This window comes from Acomys minous (assembly GCF_964271855.1).
Source record: "Acomys minous genome assembly, chromosome: 8".
Lineage (NCBI taxonomy): Eukaryota > Metazoa > Chordata > Mammalia > Rodentia > Muridae > Acomys > Acomys minous.
In genome coordinates, this window is record NC_140489.1 from 3,292,212 (window position 1) to 3,309,940 (window position 17,729).

General features: G+C 45.0%; 1 protein-coding gene across 4 annotated transcripts in view; it reads right to left on the reverse strand.

The window, feature by feature from the left end:
• The window catches only part of ESYT2 (extended synaptotagmin 2), an 81,085-nt gene that overhangs the window by 21,122 nt on the left and 42,234 nt on the right, over nucleotides 1–17,729 (reverse strand). For 2 of the 4 annotated variants that reach the window (XM_084792796.1, XM_084792795.1), the window contains exons 7-14: nucleotides 15,305–15,360; nucleotides 11,021–11,141; nucleotides 8,971–9,147; nucleotides 7,776–7,858; nucleotides 5,617–5,665; nucleotides 4,450–4,539; nucleotides 2,954–3,049; nucleotides 1,122–1,223 (exon numbers count right to left, since the gene is read on the reverse strand). In XM_084792796.1, the coding sequence (XP_084648922.1) occupies nucleotides 1,122–1,223; nucleotides 2,954–3,049; nucleotides 4,450–4,539; nucleotides 5,617–5,665; nucleotides 7,776–7,858; nucleotides 8,971–9,147; nucleotides 11,021–11,141; nucleotides 15,305–15,360 (774 nt within the window). The remainder of the gene's footprint in view (nucleotides 1–1,121; nucleotides 1,224–2,953; nucleotides 3,050–4,449; nucleotides 4,540–5,616; nucleotides 5,666–7,775; nucleotides 7,859–8,970; nucleotides 9,148–11,020; nucleotides 11,142–15,304; nucleotides 15,361–17,729) is intronic. The other 2 variants (XM_084792798.1, XM_084792797.1) reach the window with 1 other exon arrangement.

The following is a 17,729-nucleotide window of genomic DNA, read 5'->3' on the forward strand; positions in this document are numbered from 1 at the left end:
ATTTCCGTCCTGATGTCCTTCCTTTCGACTTTTTTGTTTTTGAGACAGGGTCACAATAATGAAAGAGGAACTGTTCCTGCCTTAACCTCTAGAATGCAGGAGTTATGGAGGGCAGGCCTCCACGGCAGCTACCTTCTGACTTTTAAAAAGGCTGCACGTAAGCAGGTTATGAGTGCAGAGTTAGAGACATCAATATGCTCTTATTACTAGTGTGACCTGCCTTTCCTTCAGGGTACCGTTTTTTCCTTGTCTATAAAACAGTACTAAATACCTAATTTTAAAGTATGGTACCCACAGTCCTTCCTGAAGAAATCTCCCTAATCATGGCCCAAATCTGAATTGAGGTTCTGTACACTAATTACTAGACCAGCAGGTCTTGCTGTGGTTTTCTATGACCCCAGAGGAAATGCACCCAGCAGCTACCAGAGCACCTGAACAGCATCAGGAGTGGAAGTATCACACAGGCAAAGCGCTCAGATATAACGCAATCAAAACAAAATGCCCAATTATTTACTTCAGGCAACTCTTTTAAGTTCCTAGAAATAAATAAATCATGGACCCGCTGTAGCTTCCTTATCCTCCAGAGGCTCTGGCTGGGCCATGTGACAGAAGCGGGCTCTCACAAAGATGGGCAGACTCCTGGCCTCATGTGACCCTGACTGGTGACAGAGAGGACAGGGTGGTGCGGACTGGAAGACAGCCCAAGTTCTAATGCTGCTCTCCTTTGTGAGGAGGAAGAGGTAGATTTAGGAAGTTTTGTGGAAGCTAGAGCAATATTTGTATCTCTTCCTGAGATGAACCACAAATCAACTTTAACTGTATGGTGTGTTTTCTCTCACAGGACTGATTGTCACACTATGGACCAGCAGCAGCGGAGTTAGTTCACGTTAGTTCATCTCATCTGAGATGTGCTCCCAACACCACAGCAGAGTCACATTCGACAACCAGCACAAGGTGAGATAAGGTGACTGAAGTCATGCAAGCGAGTGAACAGAGCATGCACTTCACTGCCGCGGCAGGCTGCACAGACGCCGCGGCCACACTTGCGCAGGCTGCACAGACGCCGTGGCCACGCTCCCGCAGGCTGCACTGGGCACAGAAGGAGGGGCCGGGGGACTCACACATAGTGCTCTAGAGACTGATGCAGTATTCTCACAAAACACTAGTCCCGACGCTCGCCTCTCTTTTAAGTAGCCACACCCAAAGTTTCCCTCGTAGATACTCTTAGGAAAGTGGAGACAGGAAGAGAAAGCAAAGAACGGTGGATTGTGGTCAGTGGGCACACACCAGAAGCACAAATAAAAGGGTGCAGAGAGAGGCGAAGGATCCCAGGACACACAGGGCAGCAGGCACGGCTCTGGGGATCCTTTGCCTCAGGTGAGGCAGGCACACTGAGCAAACTGCCCTCAGAATAGAAGAGCAGGTACGTCCCCTGCCTTGTGAGCTCACGTGACAGACAATGGCTTTACAGAAAAGCCAGCACATTTTCTATCTCCCAAACTATGTAACAATTAATTTCTTTTAAAATATGTTTTTACATCCATTTATCTGTGATGGGGACTTGTCACGCCATCCATGTGGGGGGGGGGGGTCAGAGGGCGACCACAAGGAGTCGGTTCTTATTCCATCATGTGTGTTTTGGAATTAAATACAGGCGGCCAGGTTTGGCAGCAAGTGTCTTTGACACACTGAGCCATCTTGCCAGCCCAACAAATAAACTTCTATCAGGCATTATAAAACATTGCAACAATTTTATAGCAAACAAAAGCAGAAAGCTCTGTGTGAGGAATTCTACAGAAAGGCTAAATAATCATGAAGTTGATATTCCCAAATTAAAATAAAAATAGGCACAGTCACAGACTTTAGGTGGGAAGATTGGTTGAAAGATTAAATTATTTAAGAAAAAAAATAAGAATTCCAATAGCTGATAAAATAGATGAGGAAACTCCACTGACAGAAAGGGTATGGCACTGGCAAAGAGACAACTATATGTTCCTATTACAAAATGCTCAATCATATTTCAGTTGTTAAGTTGAAATAAAATGTATTACTTCACAAAGAATACTTCATTTTTGTTTCCAAGGCTCAAGTAAATATACAATTTCCAAAACTTAAAATGTGCTAAATGATGCAATTTCATAAGCCATCAGCATAAAAGTCCAAGAAAGTCCAAGAAAGACTGTTACAAAGGATAAGCAAAGTGCTTCTTTGCTTTGTTTGGAGTCTGTTTACAGACGCAATTATGTGACTGAGCATTTACTATAAAGGAAGAATTTTTCAATGGACAATTTTAACTGATAACAGTGTTCTTTCAACAAAACTGGCTGTTGACACATGACACAGAGAACGCCCTCCCCTGCATGCACACTGGCACCCAAAAGGTCACCCAGCAACATAACACTCATATGAGGACAACGCTGCCTTAGCTAGTGGGTCTGCAGCAGGTCGGTGAAAGGTTCACGTCACTAACAGGAGCAGATTACTTTATACTTTACAGTCTCCCATACACAACCAAGGCAATCTGATGTAAACAAACAGTCTTTAAGCTACACATTATTACTTGGTACTGTTTGTGTCTTTGCTCAGCTGGAAGTGTCCGGGTGCCCGAAGGTTCGCACACCCACCTGGTGGCAGCAATCAATCTCTATGTTAAAGCTGAGGGTAGTCCCAGCTCTGCAGCTGCCTCACTGCTGTGCTACAGCTAAGACACAGTCAGGGTTTGTGGTCAGAGCTGGTTCACTTATTCCTCATTTTAAGAGACAATTTTTACCTTGAGGCAGCTAGGCTGTGATAAATACGCAAGTGCAAAGCAAAGGCTCCCTGCTGCTCCTCACCCCCCCAACCCCCCACCGCTGCTGCCGACACACAAGGTTAGTAAACATACTGTGGCTCAACAGAGTAGTAGTTTCCAACTAAAGAATGCACTTACAGGAGTCAGCTTTGTGTTACCTACCGGAAGATTCCTTGCAGAATCCAAATACAAGATCAGCAGTGCAGATGAAAGACCATCATTGGCTTGATCCTTGTCAGCTCTGATGTCTGCCAGCACCTGCACAGTGAGAAAAAAGTCTCAGTGAGTGTGTGTCTACAAGACTTTTTATTTGACTGTGCACACTATTTTTAACCATGGCCAAGAAGATAAAAGAAACAATCTAATACACACACACACACACACACACACACACACACACGTGTATATATATATATATATCAGAATAAGAACTGAATCAAATGTCTTCCAAATGACAAGACACACAAAATTCCACACAAATCAATTAAAATGCAGGACTAAGGTGACAAGCAGCTCTCCAAATCCCTCTGCTAGTGCAAGCACAGAATTTAGAGGTCTCAAAACAGGAACGATGACCTATAAGTTGTATTCTCTATGCTTTTACTCTTGTTTGCCACTGTGGTGACTTATGGTATAATATCAGAATCATCGGAATAATGTTTTTAAACGGTTTCAACACGAGTAGCCTCCTCCTAGCAGCCGGGCGCAGGCGGCCCTGCAGAGCCGGCCCTGCACAGCACCTGGTCGAGACTGGCCGCATCCGGCCCTGCAGAGCCGGCCCTGCACAGCACCTGGTCGAGACTGGCCGCATCCGGCCCTGCAGAGCCGGCCCTGCACAGCACCTGGGCGAGACTGGCCGCATCCGGCCCTGCAGAGCCGGCCCTGCACAGCACCTGGTCGAGACTGGCCGCATCCGGCCCTGCAGAGCCGGCCCTGCACAGCACCTGGGCGAGACTGGCCGCATCCGGCCCTGCAGAGCCGGCCCTGCACAGCACCTGGGCGAGACTGGCCGCATCCGGCCCTGCAGAGCCGGCCCTGCACAGCACCTGGGCGAGACTGGCCGCATCCGGCCCTGCAGAGCCGGCCCTGCACAGCACCTGGTCGAGACTGGCCGCATCCGGCCCTGCAGAGCCGGCCCTGCACAGCACCTGGGCGAGACTGGCCGCATCCGGCCCTGCAGAGCCGGCCCTGCACAGCACCTGGGCGAGACTGGCCGCATCCGGCCCTGCAGAGCCGGCCCTGCACAGCACCTGGGCGAGACTGGCCGCATCCGGCCCTGCAGAGCCGGCCCTGCACAGCACCTGGTCGAGACTGGCCGCATCCGGCCCTGCAGAGCCGGCCCTGCACAGCACCTGGTCGAGACTGGCCGCATCCGGCCCTGCAGAGCCGGCCCTGCACAGCACCTGGTCGAGACTGGCCGCATCCGGCCCTGCAGAGCCGGCCCTGCACAGCACCTGGTCGAGACTGGCCGCATCCGGCCCTGCAGAGCCGGCCCTGCACAGCACCTGGTCGAGACTGGCCGCATCCGGCCCTGCAGAGCCGGCCCTGCACAGCACCTGGTCGAGACTGGCCGCATCCGGCCCTGCAGAGCCGGCCCTGCACAGCACCTGGGCGAGACTGGCCGCATCCGGCCCTGCAGAGCCGGCCCTGCACAGCACCTGGGCGAGACTGGCCGCATCCGGCCTCAGCGTGAGCCACTCCAGCTTCAAATGCAGCTTCCCTTTGGCAACGTCATCCAGCGTGAACCACTGAAAAGAAAGTGTTGAAATTCAGCAAAGTACTCCTGAGTAAGCCCCATGCAAAAATGCTGCACTGGTACGGGCGCCAACAGCTCTTAGTTGGCCCTGAAGGAGCGCACTGTGACTTTATTCCTCAAGTCCCAAGGGCCAGGGCTGGCCACACAGCATGCTCAAAGACCCACCTGCCCTAGCAAGGCAAGCGCTGGGCACGGTCCAGCACTCATGAGGCTTATGTCCTTGTATATGCACTCACGTAGAATTTAGAGGCCAACACTAATTTCCAAATACCAAATAGCAGAATCAAACAAGATACTTGTTTTTATTGCTATACATAAATCAGTAACAGTGCATAGTTGTTTCAGCTTAAAAGTCATAAAACAAAGACTACCAAATACTCAATGTTAAAAAGGGAACGGCACAAGGCAGCGCTCTGCTCACCGCTGTGCTCAGCGCCTGGCACAAGGCAGATGCACACGCAGCACTAGGAAGCTGACGGGCGCACTCCTGGAGGGAAGCATGGTCTCCACCCTGACTTGCTTGATCAGGCTGCACTGGCCCAAGCCCCACCCACCTCTTATCTTTCAGAAGCTATTGTACAGTTTTCCTTTATGTATTTTCTTAATATTAGAACATTATGGATCACTCTCCCTCCTTTTGGCAATGTCTCTTTGCTGTGAATTATTAGTGCGTTTACAGGTATCTTCTACGTTAGGACAGCGCTGTGTGTGCGTCTCTGCTCTTCACTCAACTGCAGTGAAAATTTCCATTCTGTGAGCTTCTTACACATCTCTACTCTAAAGCTTCCAAGGCATCACATTCTGCCCACAATAAAGTCTGTTTTACATTTGTGCTCAACCACACTTTCTAACTCAGAGTTTTGTACATGCTAGGCAAGCACACAATTACTAAGCTATAGGTTATATTAAACCCTTACATTTCAAATGTTTGTAAACCAAATATTGTTCCTAAAGCAATAGCTAGAATTCTCACACTAGGTAAGTGGGCAAAAGCAGTGGGTCACAGTGACTGGCATACAGGAGGTACTTGCAGTTTTCATTAAGTGGACCAAAGTCAGAGAAAACTTACTTCATCTAAAAGGCGTTCCTTCTCAACTTCAATAAGGTCAATCATAAGACTATAAGAATAAAGCAAAAAAAAAAAAATATTAGAACACAGAATCACTTCTTCCAAGTAAAGAAACCGAGCACTATCTATGAAAAATGCAAACTCTAGAAATACAAAAACATACTAAACAATTTACCAGGAAAACTGGCTGCTTTCCTCAAGGCTTCCTACAATTTATACCCAAAAGAGCAAAGAAGAGTAAGAAATAACAGGGTTGTGTTTTGTGGTCAAACTATTGAGCACACACACCAGGCTGGAACCCACAGTGCTCATGTGCGAGTAAACATCAGGAGTCTTCCTCAGTCACTCCCCGCCTTATTCATTGAGACTCGGTCTCCCAACTGAACCCAGAGCCTGGCACGACTAGTCCAGACAGTGTGCTCGTTCTGGGCTTGCCCAGTTTCCGTCTTCCAAGTGCTAGACGCTTTTCTTGCACTTGTGTGGGTTGCGGGCCTGACCTCTGATCCTCAGGCTCACAAGTGCCCTATGCCCTGGTCTCCCCAGCCCAGTGTTCTTGAGACAGGGCATGTAAACCAGTTAACGACGTGCGCCACCATGCCTGATGGGTTTTTACTTGTCATCACACAATGGATTACATACAAGTCCACACTACACCAGCCCTTTAGCAGCTCTTGAGTGTGGGTTCCATCACCACCAAACAACCTACCCTGATTTAGCCACAGCAGCACCTCACGGGGCCAGGAATGATAATGAAGGGTTAGTGTAGTTACACAGCCAAACACATCTCCTTCCTCCCTTACAGTCTTGTTTTCAGTGTGGTCAGTCCTGGCTCAGCCCCAGCCACGAGGCTTTACTGACCTCCCATTCACACGGGCGCAGCTGTCTGACTGATTGTGCTCCTGCTCCTACCTAGGCTGGGTATGCAACCACAGACTCTGAAGTCACAGCACCACACAGGGGTCTCAGAGATTCTGAAGTCAGAGCATAACATATAAGGCCACACTTGATGAGCCATAAACCTGTGCAATGAAGCCTCATTCTCCACCATCCCCTTCCACAATAAACTCACTTAGAGACCCTAATTAGACAGACATGTATTAGATGTGTGTATGCATATTCATTTTTCTTAAGGTACAGTCTTTGTTTTCTTGAGACAAGGTACCTCACTGACCTGGGCTGGACTCACAGAGTACTTTAGGCTGGCCTGGTGAGCCAGTCCTGGGCACACATGTGTCTTTGCTTCCCCAGTGCTGGGATGACAAGCACTACATCCTGCTTTTCTTTAACTTTTATTTTTGCATGGGGTTTCTTGTGCTTTTAGTACACGCATGCTCCCCACTAAGCCAGTGGCTCTGTACCTTCCTACGCTGCAACCCTTTCATACATTTCCTCGTGTTATGCTGACCACAACCATAAAATTATTTTTTGTTGCTATTTCAGAACTTTAATTTGCTATTGTTATGAATCATAGTGTAATTATTTTTTGGAGATGAAAGTTTGCCAAAGGAATTGCAACCATTCCACTGAGCTATCTTCTTGATCCCAGAAACTTATTTTAATACTTATTTTTACTATCTTAATGTGTGTGTGTGTGTGTGTGTGTGTGTGTGTGTGTGTGTAAATCAGGTGTGTGTAGGTGCCCACAGAGGCTAGAAGAGGCTACAAAAGCCCTTGGAGATGGAGTTCAAGGCAGCTGGGAGGCATCTGACATGGGTGCTACAAACTGAACTTGGGAAGAGCAGCAAGGATTCTTAACCATCAAGCCATCTCCCAGTCTCAGACATGTATTTAAAGCCCTTTTTCCCAGTTATATTAGTTCTTCAATTGAAGTAAACAAATTAGTATTTATTGTCCCAGTATGTGTGATTTACAATTAAATCACTGTACCCTAGCAAACTGAAAAGCTTAAAATTAAACCCACACTTACAACCTGGAAGGAAGTAGTTACAGACCTCCCTGCACAAAGGGAGGCCTGCAGCTGCCTGGCCCTCCAGCTTGCACAGTCTGACTGGCTGGTGGAAGCAGCAGGAGTGCTAGCCGTCACTACGGTCGTATGTCATATGTAAAAGCCACTTAAAATGTATATACGTAAATAAATGAATTTTAAAGCTCGCGTTAGTAAGAGTGGCTAGAAGGGTGCTCCTAAGATCTTTCTTCACCTTCCTAGGAAGTCATCCTTGTCTGGATCTTCATCAAAGAGTTCAATCTCCAACTCTTGTCCAGGGTGTTCATAGACTAGAGCCTGAAAATTAATGGTTAGTAGTTACTACAGTTTTACCACCACAGTCAAATACTAAGTATGATGATTATAACACATATTACCATGTACTTTACTCTTGCAGTAAGCAGTTTTAAGAGTGTACTTTCTTACTGTCAGACCACACATACTTCTTGATGACTGGGCCACTCTAAAATATTTGCCCACAGAGCAAGTTTCCTGAGCCTGTTTCTGGTTATCTGAATTCCCTATCAGTGGTCCAAATACAAGCCCTGGAAACAAGGTGGCAGTGTGAGGTCACCCATACATAGGTCAGTGTAAAGTCCAAGCCAAGTGAAGATGCAGGAAATAGCCCTAAATTTTGAACTGGCTCAATTCAGATGCTAACCCTGAAAAGCCACTAACCACTTAGCCTCTCAGGGAGTACAGAGCTGGCAAAGCGGCAGAGGACAGAGAGTGGCAGCAAAAGGCACAACGCACTCCTGTTCTCAGGCACCACTCTGAAGGCTGGACCCGGGATTTAAGAGACACACGTGGCTCTGCACTCGAGAAGCACTGCACAGAGCAGCCCAGGCCCCTCCAGGGAAAGACATTCAGCGGCACAGCTACCCTGACCTGGCGGATCCTAGCTGGGTGTGCTGATGAGCACCTGCTACTGAAGCACTTGGGGGCCGAGGCGGGAGGACCCGGAGTTCCAGGCCAGCCTAATATATGCATCAAGAAACAGCAACTCAAGGACGGGAAATAAAATGTAATAAAGAAAGAAAGAGGGAAAAAATATAACAAAACCAGTAACTACATAGTTATTTATCCACTGAGATATAAAGATGTCCAGATATATTTTCATGTCTATGTTTTAACTTCATACAATATTTTGTAATCTGAAAAACTACTTATATCCAGAAGATATATTGCCATGAATTGTTGTGGTAGCCTTATGTAACTAATGCTTAAAACTACCATGCATTCACAGTACAAGAATACTTTGTGGTGGGAGAGAAATGCAAAATTTCCCCAAAATGAGAAATTAAAAACCTTCAACACTAGTAGTCCCCGTTAGCCACACTTTTCTGTGAAAGGTGTGGAAAGCCCTCTAGTGCCCTCACCCAGGGGCCACGCACTGGCTCACTGCTCACCTCATAGACCTCGTTCCATTTCGGACTAAGGTTCTCCTTGATGACCTTGCTCTGGAAGATCTGGTTGCCCACCCGAATAACTCCGTAGGGGTCTGATTTTCCCTTCACAAGGCCTTTAAGGTAGGTGTCTTTTCCCTGAAGGTCTTGAGCTTCAATAAAATGAATCCTTAAGACACCCTGAAGAGAGGAGCAGACCACTTACCATTTGCTATGGAGACAGGAAGACATACATTACACCCGGGCAGAGACTGTGACAAGTACTCAAAACACAACATTAAGAAGGGAGGACAGGAGGGATGCCATCCACTAGACACTAGGACTGTCAACTGGCGAGGGCTCTCAGCAGAAATGCAGAGAGCCTTGGGGGTCTTCTTGGTAGAGGGAACACTGAAGGCAGAGGCCCCAGTGCGGCAACATGCTTACCTCGTGGCCACAAGGCTCACAAAAACATTCTAATGTTCTGAGACTAAGTAGGTAGTGACAAACATAATACGGAATATCAGACCTGCTACTAAGCATTTCTTGTTCAGCAACCATGCCATTCATTTTTTGGCCAATTCTATGAAGTACTGTTTCTAAGCCTACTTAATAGAGGAGGAAACTAAACTTTTAAATATGTAGGGCTCATCAAAAATAAGCAGTTCTTCTCAAAAATTGTTTTATTTGTAAGAGAAAAATATTCATTTCTTTTATGACAAATAAAATTTGGTAAGGTAATACTCTTCCTCCAAATGCTTAAAAAATTACAGGCTAATATTCTTGGCTTCTCAGGACAAGACAAACATCTCTGCAGATGAACGCACTTTAGAAAGCTCTAAAAGAGGGGCTAGAGAGATCCTCAGTGGTTAAGAGCACAGGCTGCTCTTCCAGTGGACCCGGGCTTCAATCCCCAGCACCCACATGGCAGCTCAGAACTGCCTGTAACAGTTCCAGGGGATCTGACATCCTCACATAGACATACACAGAGGCAAAACACCAATGCACATAAAAATAACTTATATTTTAAAAACCTCTAAAAGATTATTACTTGTAGTTTCATATGGTTACTAGTTGGGTCCAGGCCAGGCCAGTGCTCATGGTACTTAATGCACAAAAAAAATTCCTATATCTAAGAAACAGTACCCGTTCTTATATGCGGTGTTACCAAATCTGTTGAATGCCAACAATATAATTTTATCATCAAATTAAATGGGTTATGCTTTTCTTTAAAAAAAAAAAGTAAGGAGTGGGATGAGGACATGGGTTCTGGGTTTAAGCCTCAGCATCAAAGTGAGGCAAGGGGGGGGGGAGGAGGGAGGGAGGAAGGGAAAAAGGGAGAGAAGGAAGGGAGAATGCTGAGTGACTGGGCAACACTATTAGAAAGGATTAAGAGGTGTGGCTTTGGAGGAAGTAGTCACTAGGGGCTGGCTTAGCCAGTATCTATCTCTTCCTGCTGCCTGCAGATCCAGATGTAGAACTCTCAGCTCCCTCTCCAGCAACATGTCTGCCTACACACTACCACACTTCCTGCCATGCTGATAACAGACTAAACCTCTGAAAATGTAAGCAAGCCCCAATTAAATATTTCCCTTTATAGAAGTTGCCATGGTCACAGTGTCTCCTCACAGCAGGACTAACTTCAATGACTAAAACAGTCACCCTATATATTAATTAATTCCAGAGGCAGTCCATTGCAAACACTTAAGGCGCATCACATCAGAATTTGTGTTGTATCGGGAGTCTAATCTCACGTGTTGCTGAGAATGGCTGTATCTCCATAGAAAAGAGGTGTAGCATACACCTTCTGAGACAACGGCTGCGCTGTCTGCTCTCCTGGTGACTCGTGACTGCACTCCTAGAACGAGCCCTACTGGCATCCTGAAGTAACATGCCTGAAACATAAGAACTGGCGTCTCTGCATGGCCTTAGGGTCAGAGGCTCCCTAGAACATCTCTGAGGGGGTTCAGGGCAGCTAGCAATGTATTAGCACAAGTGGCGAGACGGCTGTTCAGAAAGACAAAGGAAAATCCAAAGACAACACCCGTACCAGCGGGCACAAGTGCATACTTACCTTTGGTATGGGAAACCGCAACTGAGCTATTTGAACTTCACTGACGAGAGGAACAGTGATGCGATTGGGAAGCACCAGATAGTTCGATATTATATCCAGAATGATCGTATCAGATAAACCACTGTTAGTTGGGAGATAAGGAACAATGAGACAGACACAGGCGTCCTGCCACCCGGGACAACAACACGCACGCCTTCGCCCCACAGCCACGCGCTGGGTCGGCTCTCTAACTCTCCCAGGGTCGTGCTTAGAGGTGATAGCTCAAGGCTTCAGCTATACCGCTGTTGTAACTAGGAGGCAGAATTTATCTTTGTAATACAAAATAAAAGTCTCGCCCCTTTCAAATATTCCTATGTGGCTTCATCACAAACTTAAGATATATTTCTTTACATTTGCTTTTAATATAAAACATTTCAAACATAAGTAAAAGTACAGAGACGAATACAGTAAACGTTCACAAACCCACTTCGTGTTTAGTGCTGCATATTCCTTCCAATGAGGTAAATGATACAGCTGTTCTTCATTCTGCTCACACACTTCAACAGACTTTAGTAATTTCATCTACTACTATATCACTGCATAGCAAACTTAGAAATATGAATAAAGGACCACAGGAAAGCATTGTATTTCCATTTTTGCCTGTTTTTCAAAGTGGATATGAGAATTAAACAAAAAAAAAAATATATATGGCAATACTTCTGGAGACATCCATGCAAGCTTCCTTACTCTAAAAAACTTGTACTAGAACCGAGTTTACTGCCAGTACTTTTCGGTATTAAGTCGCTAGCGTATGTCTGAGGTTACAGATGTAAACATGTCCTCTGTCAGTCATCATACTAAAGCAAACTGATGCACGTGTGACCATAGGATGCAGCCCATTATGTATCAGTCTTTCAGTTAGTAAGAGAAAAGGACGCAACCACACAGAGCACCATCCTTCCTGTTAGTACTTCTGAAGACCCGTGAGAGGGCTGAGCCGGCAGGTACTATGCGCCTGCTCTTCTGTAAGGAGCCTTCACACCGTTGTGATGCTCCCAGACCCCTGCCCAGCGCCCAAGCATCCACAACTTTTCCTGCAGGCACTGGTTTCCGAGTCTGCCTTTCATCAATGTTCCTGCTCATAGCACTGACTTCTGCCTCTCTGGGCCTGGGCCGCAGCCTCCTCCACATTCTCTATGTGGCACAAGAGCTTCCTGAGATCTAACAGGGATTTTAACACACAACAATAGAAATGTCTTGCACAGTGAACTGATTCAGGCATTATTCCTACTTTGTAATGACGCCGATTCTTTTTGTAACCCATGAATACAACACATATACTCATCTTATAAAACATGGATAAGATTTCATTACATTAGACTCAATTATTAAATATTTATCTTTTTTGAATATTTTAACATAAGGCCTACTATATACCTGATATATGCAACAGAAAATCTTTCTAAGATAGGGCCTCATGTAGTACAGCCTAGCCTCAAACTTGCTATGTCACCATGGATGGCACTGCACAGCTGACCTTCCTGCATCTACCTCCTAAGCACTGGGATTCCTGATGCGTATGCACTATATAATATCCAGCTTAATAGAAAATCTTGGTCTGAAGATCAATAGTCCCGATTTTATATTTCATTACATAAAATTTATATCATAAAAATGCTGTATTCTATAAAAATATATATAATTAAACATAAATTATATATAGTATATCTAACTATATCTTCTTATTTTAAAGGGATATTCTTATATATCCCTAGTATAGATAGCTTACTTTTAACAATGTATGCATACTTATCTCAGTATGTGTCATACATGTAAGTATTTATGTTTGCATGCACACACGCATGAGCAGCGCGCGCGCGCACACACACACACACACACACACACACACACAAGCACATAAAGGTACGCATGCGTATTTGTGCATGTGCCCGCATATCTGTGGCGAACAGAGGTTAGCCTTTGGTGTTAGTTTTCACATGCTGTCCATCTTGTTTTCTAAGGTAAGGCAACTCACCGGGACCTAATTTTAGGTTTCAGGCTAGTGAGCGCCAGTGAGTCACCTGAGTCATAGCTCTGTGCTAGGAATGTAAGGACATGTGACTACACCTGGCTCTTTATACAGGTGCCAGAAATCAAATTAAGGTCCTCAGGCACAGCTAGCACTTTATCAGCTCACTTCCCAAGTCCTTTAAGTATGTATTTCAATGATATAATTCTCTATATAATATGCTATAATGCATACTCTATGCTACACACATACGATTTACACATTAACAGATGCTATTACTGTAAAGAATATGCTTATATTATAAATCACTGAGTAAGGTGAAACTAGATATGTGTGCAAATGAAGTGTGCATAGTCTCATGAGTTATCTATGGTGATTGTGTACAGATCCTTGGTAAATAAAATGGTTTTGGACTGGCTTCGGTCTTGTGAGGGGCAGGGCACATTCTTCCACGCCACACGGCCACTTACAGAGCTCATACTATGTCATTTACAGAGCAGACAAGATGATCAGTTAGCCTGCTTGTCTGCAGACACTGGCTGCTTACATCTGACTATCACCTTGGTGTGGGGTCCATTTCCTGGAAGGGACGGGGTTCAAGGAATTGAACATTTCTCCTCCTCCTCTTCCTCCTCCTCCTCCTCCTTTTCTTTTTTTTTTTCTTTTCTTTTTTTTTGTAGGGCATACCTAAAACTCAAACCCAACTGATAAAATCAGAGAGACCCATCCAAGACACGGAAACACGTAAGGTAGCCGGAGACTTTCTTTTAGAACTAGCAGGACAGACTGCCGAGGTCTGCAGAACAGGACCTCACAGCAAGACAAGTGGAAGGACTCACATCATGCAGCATCCACACCCACCTGAGGCTGACACCCCACACAGGCTGTTCTGTGAGCTGCACAGGACACCCACCTGAGGCTGACACCCCACACAGATTGTTCTGTGAGCTGCACAGGACATCCACCTGAGGCTGACATCCCACACAGACTGTTCTGTGAGCTGCACAGGACACCCACCTGAGGCTGACACCCCACACAGACTGTTCTGTGAGCTGCACAGGACACCCACCTGAGGCTGACATCCCACACAGACTGTTCTGTGAGCTGCACAGGACATCCACCTGAGGCTGACACCACACACAGACTGTTCTGTGAGCTGCACAGGACATCCACCTGAGGCTGACATCCCACACAGACTGTTCTGTGAGCTGCACAGGACATCCACCTGAGGCTGACATCCCACACAGACTGTTCTGTGAGCTGCATAGGACATCTACCTGAGGCTGACATCCCACACAGACTGTTCTGTGAGCTGCACAGGCTAAACTCTCTGAGAAAAGCTGTGAGACTGATATTCCCATCTATGCCAAGTGCTAAGACCAGTGGTTGGCTCAGAGCAGGTGTGCAATACCCACATCTTGACTGAGAGACAGCACTCAATTTTAAAGGCGTTGTTTCCACACTGAATATTAAAAGTACTATTTAGAAATGAAAAGGTATCATTTGAGAACTGGATGTGTAGCTCAGAGGCATAATGTAGCTTAGCAAAAGCAAAATCCTGAGTTCAATACAAAAAAAAAATTATTGTGCCAATTTGTCAGTGTTTTGCTTGTAATCAAGATTCAAATAAACTCATCAACAAACATTTTAAAGTTGTACTTTTCTGTCCAGAGATATTTTAAAGATAACAGCCCTCTCTTAACCTGGTAAACCACAGTACATTTTATTTTTGACTATGTCTCAGATTATAAAAGCTGCTACTTTTTGACTGATGATGAAACAAAACCTTGTTTTAGCAGTTATTTTCAGAGGCATAAAAAAGCATACAGAAATAGGAACAAGTAGTCTGAAATCAAGGTTTTAGAATTGAATTTGTAAGTTACTTAAAGGTAAAAAAAAAACCATCCAGATATTAAAAAATATCCATTAGAAGCAAATGTAACCAGTAACTAATAAGACATACATTTTAAACTTCAAATAAAATAATGAAAACATCAAAAAGTATATTTTGAAGACTGTGATTTCAGATTTTCCTGCTAAGCAATAACTGACAGATTGTCCTCTGTCCCCAACTACCATGTCAGGCACCGACAGTGACTAAGCTAACCCTCCCACAGGAGGATGTGCACGTGGTGACTCAGCCTGTTCCAGAACAATGTCCTGGAGAAGAGTTTCCACTTCTGTGGTTCCCTTTGACCCACCCTCTCAAGAATAAAGGTGAAGGGAAGCCCCAGCCTGGAAGGAGCAGCAAATGCAAGCAGGCCAAGTAGACTTACTTCAGTCCAGGGATGTCCAGGAGATTAGTCAGTCCTGTCCAGTTAATCTCTAAAAGCTGTGTTTTAAAAAGGAGGAAAAACAGTAAATATCAAAACTGTTTCCAAGAATCACAGCAAATACAAATAAATTTGTGTAAATAAAATAAGTATGATAAATACTGCCACACCTTTTCCCAATATGTAACACATCAAAGAGATTTCTTCTGTTACACATGAAGACCTTACCCGCCTCAGCTGTTACTTTATAAGGTAACACCATAGTTTTCTCTACTAAAAACATATAATAGGGCTGGAGAGATGGCTCAGTAGTTAAGAGCACTGTCCGATCTTCTAGAGGACCTGGGTTCAATCTCCAGAACCCACATGGCAGCTCACAACTGTATGTAACTTCAGTTCCGGGGGATCTGGCGCTTACATTTCAATGCATATAAAATAAAACTAAAATTAAAATATTTTTAAAACATATAATAATTTGTTTGCCCTTCCTCTTATGCATAAGTCCCTGGAATATCTTCAATGTCTCCTTTATTATAAATTAACAATTCTGTTAATACCCTTTGTTTTGTTAGTTTGTTTTTGTTATTTGTTAGGCTGACCTTAGACTCACAGAGGCTGGCCCGAGTGCTGGGTTAACAATGCACACCACCATGCCCAGCATGGACATCCACTCATACATGCACACACAGACCAACATGCTAAAGTGGGGCATGAGTCCACAAAATAACTCAGCAGGTAAAGTGCTTGCCAGACAAGCCTGACGTCAAGCCTGCATCAACCCCCAAGATCTGCAGTACAAGGAGAAAACGCCACACGAGTACCATGAAAAATAAAAGTTTCAAAGTAGGACATGACACTAAAGATTATGTTTTCAGTATCATTTTCAGTACCAATACTTAATGATCTCTAAATTAATACTTAAATTTCTATTATGTCAATTGTATGGGATGTACGCTGTCACCAAAAACAGACATTAAAACTCACCTCAGCTGCTAGTTGAACAATGGTGCTTTACACTGAATTCTTTGTTTGCATTTTCCTATGAATGGAACATGTTCTGTCTATTCAGTGTTTATAGTCTCTCAAACAGTCTTACATATTTAACTAGGGTTCTTTTAAGTAGACATAAACAGTTAAAATTATTAGGTTGTAAATGCTGATTTTCTTAACCAAAATGGACACTGTATACAACAAAATATTCAGTGTTCCTACTTGTAGAGGACATGTTAAGGGAAACTGCAGTCTCTCTCCATTACACAGAGAGCTGGCTGGAAAACCACAGAGTGCCTTCTATACAGAACGAGTCCCACGACCACCGGGCTACACAGAGAAACCCAACCAAAGACAACAACCACAGCAAAACTGAATGGAAGACAAGAGTCAGTCTTCAATCTGGACTGCAAACTGAATGTAAACCAAGGCTTTATCATAGCCCCAGGGTCACAACAAACTAGCCCCCAATTAAGATCTCTAAATATGGTCCTACAAAAAAAAAAATTTTAAAAGTCGTAAAACACACCAAACAAGTCAGGCTTGGTGGTGCACACCTTTAATCCCAGCACTTGGGAGGCAGAGGCAGGTGGATTGCTTTGAGTTCGAGGTCAGCCTGGTCTACAAAGCAAGTCCAGGACAGCCAAGGCTACACAGAGAAACCTTGACTCGAAAAACCAAAAACCAAACCGAAACAAAACAAAAAACCCCAAACAAAAAACCCAAAATAAAACCAAACCCACTTGACTCCAGGGCTTAGGCGAGCTCTCAGACCACTAGCAGAGATGTGAGATGGGCTTCACGACCAGGGCTACAGTGCTGGGAAAGCCATGAATTCCAAAGCACTGGGCTCTGCATCAATATTTCAAGTCACTTAGGTAACTGATGAGCACCGTGGCCAGCAGGACTTCCTTACCTCAGAAAAATATTCTGATATTATTAGAAAACCTAGAATGTTGGGCATGGTGCTGCATGCCTCTAAGTCGTGCACTCTGGAGACAGAGGCAGGTGGATCTCTGATTCAAGGCCGCCTGGTCTATAGAGTGAGCTCCAGGGCTGTCAGAGCGACACAGCAAACTAGGTCTCAAAAAAACGAAACAAAAACAAAAAATGCAACCCCTCCCCGGAAAGGAGCAGCTGAACACCTATGGGAACATGATGTGCTAACCTCCATAGCATAAAGCCAAGACCCTCCTGAAGATTCCACTAACAACACTGAACACGGAGGATCAAGCTGGAGCCCAACCAGAAGCTCCAACACCACTGGGAGGTACTACAAATGCCAGCAAAGGAGAAAAGTAATCATCAGTCTCATCCAGCTAAAACCCTGCCACCTCCAACAGCAACCTGTGTGCAAGATAAACTGGTCCAATAGTGGCAAGGATACTATGGAAGTAGCCAGCCGCTTCTTGGTTGGATTTGAGGACTGTGGCATACA